This window comes from Colobus angolensis, unplaced genomic scaffold (genome assembly GCF_000951035.1).
Source record: "Colobus angolensis palliatus isolate OR3802 unplaced genomic scaffold, Cang.pa_1.0 Scaffold21, whole genome shotgun sequence".
Taxonomy (NCBI): Eukaryota; Metazoa; Chordata; class Mammalia; order Primates; family Cercopithecidae; genus Colobus; species Colobus angolensis.
The window spans coordinates 611,084-612,525 of NW_012115266.1; the positions used below are offsets into that span (position 1 = coordinate 611,084).

General features: G+C 59.3%; 1 protein-coding gene across 1 annotated transcript in view; it reads left to right on the forward strand.

Moving 5' to 3' along the window:
- The first annotated feature begins 247 nt into the window (after positions 1-247).
- The window catches only part of LOC105512054 (oral cancer-overexpressed protein 1-like), a 13,686-nt gene continuing 12,491 nt past the window's right edge, over positions 248-1,442 (forward strand). Inside the window, exon 1 of the mRNA XM_011942304.1 lies at positions 248-404. Coding sequence (XP_011797694.1) covers positions 355-404 — 50 coding nt within the window. The 5' untranslated portion in view covers positions 248-354. The remainder of the gene's footprint in view (positions 405-1,442) is intronic.

The following is a 1,442-nucleotide window of genomic DNA, read 5'->3' on the forward strand; positions in this document are numbered from 1 at the left end:
TTCGGTTCCATCTGCGGTGGTAAAATACAGCTCGGCTCTCCCCGCACGCGGCCAATGGACTCTCCCAGCGCGGACAGACAGACCCATTGCGGGAGCGGGGCAGGGCGGAGGGACCCCAGGACGGGGCTTCATTGGAGCCCAGCCCCGCCCACCGCCGCAGCCGCGCATGCGCCGTGTGCCGGCTGATTTGGACCCTCCCGCGTGCCGTTCTTACCCGGCCTGCCCCGCGCTGCCGCTTCCGGAAGTGGATCTTGTCTCCTCCCAAGCGGAGCGTTTGTGTCTGAACCTGCCGGGACTGCGACTGCATCGCAGTGCTGCAGAATCCCGGGGGCCGAGGGCGGGCTGCTTTCCGCTATGGCTGGCAGTCAGGATATATTCGATTCCATCGTGATGGCGGATGAGAGGTGAGTGGCGAGGTCAGGCCCGTACCCCGCCCAGTCTGGTCCTCTCCCAGCGGATTCGCCGCCGGCTGAGGCCCAGGGCGGCTGCTGGAGCCTGGCGTCCCTTGGGCGCGCGCATTGGGGAGCGCCTGGTGGCCGTGGACGCAGGACAAGCGTGGGCCTGAGGCTCTGGTCCTTCTCTCCTCGCCCTCTCCGGCGGGGCAAGTGCCCAGCTGCTCTTCCAGACCCGCCTTCCCTGTCAGGGCTGCCCCAAGCATCTGCTCAGCCTGGTGGTTCCCCTCCTCCGAGGCCGCCCCGTCCTCTGGGAGGACAGACTTTGCCATCTGGCAGCTGCCTCTTTTTCTGGTTCTTTAATCATAGGACATACGGCAGTATTCATGGATGTGCTGATAGATGGGCCCGACCACACACCCCTTTCCTTCCAGAGCCCCTAGGGAGCCCCTCGTGCTGCGACAGTGGGGGAATTGTGAGTTGCCTCCTGGCTGACTTCCAGTGCCCGGCCCACAGGACACGTCCATAGATGTTAGTTAAGAAAGCGACCGAACATTTAGCAGTCAGTTGCTGACGTTTATTTAGCTCGCGCTGTGAGTCAGACGCTGAGCTAAGCGTTCCACCCTGGTTATCTACTTCAGTCCTACTTAGTAAGTGGGTCCAGTTATTCTTCGGAATTTACAGACTAGGAGGCACAGTCACTTTCCAGGGTCACATAACTGATAAGTGGGGAGCTGTGCAGTCTGCTTCATGGAGTGCTGCAGCCCACTCCTTGCATCTTTGGTGACTGCAGGTTAAGATAGTGCCAGTTCCACTGTTGGGCCTCAGGGTCAGTGCTACTCCAGGTACCAGTGGGAGTACATTTTGTGGTGATCTGATGCCATTTCTCTCTGTTGTTCTACCGATGTGATGTCAAACTCTGTGTATGTTGCAGTGTTTTGGAAGCAGTTGACTTGGGCTAGTGCTACTTGAACACTCACAGGACTTTGGCCCCCTAACTCTGGCTGCAAACCAGACTTACCTAGGAGACTTCGAAAAGTAGACACTGGG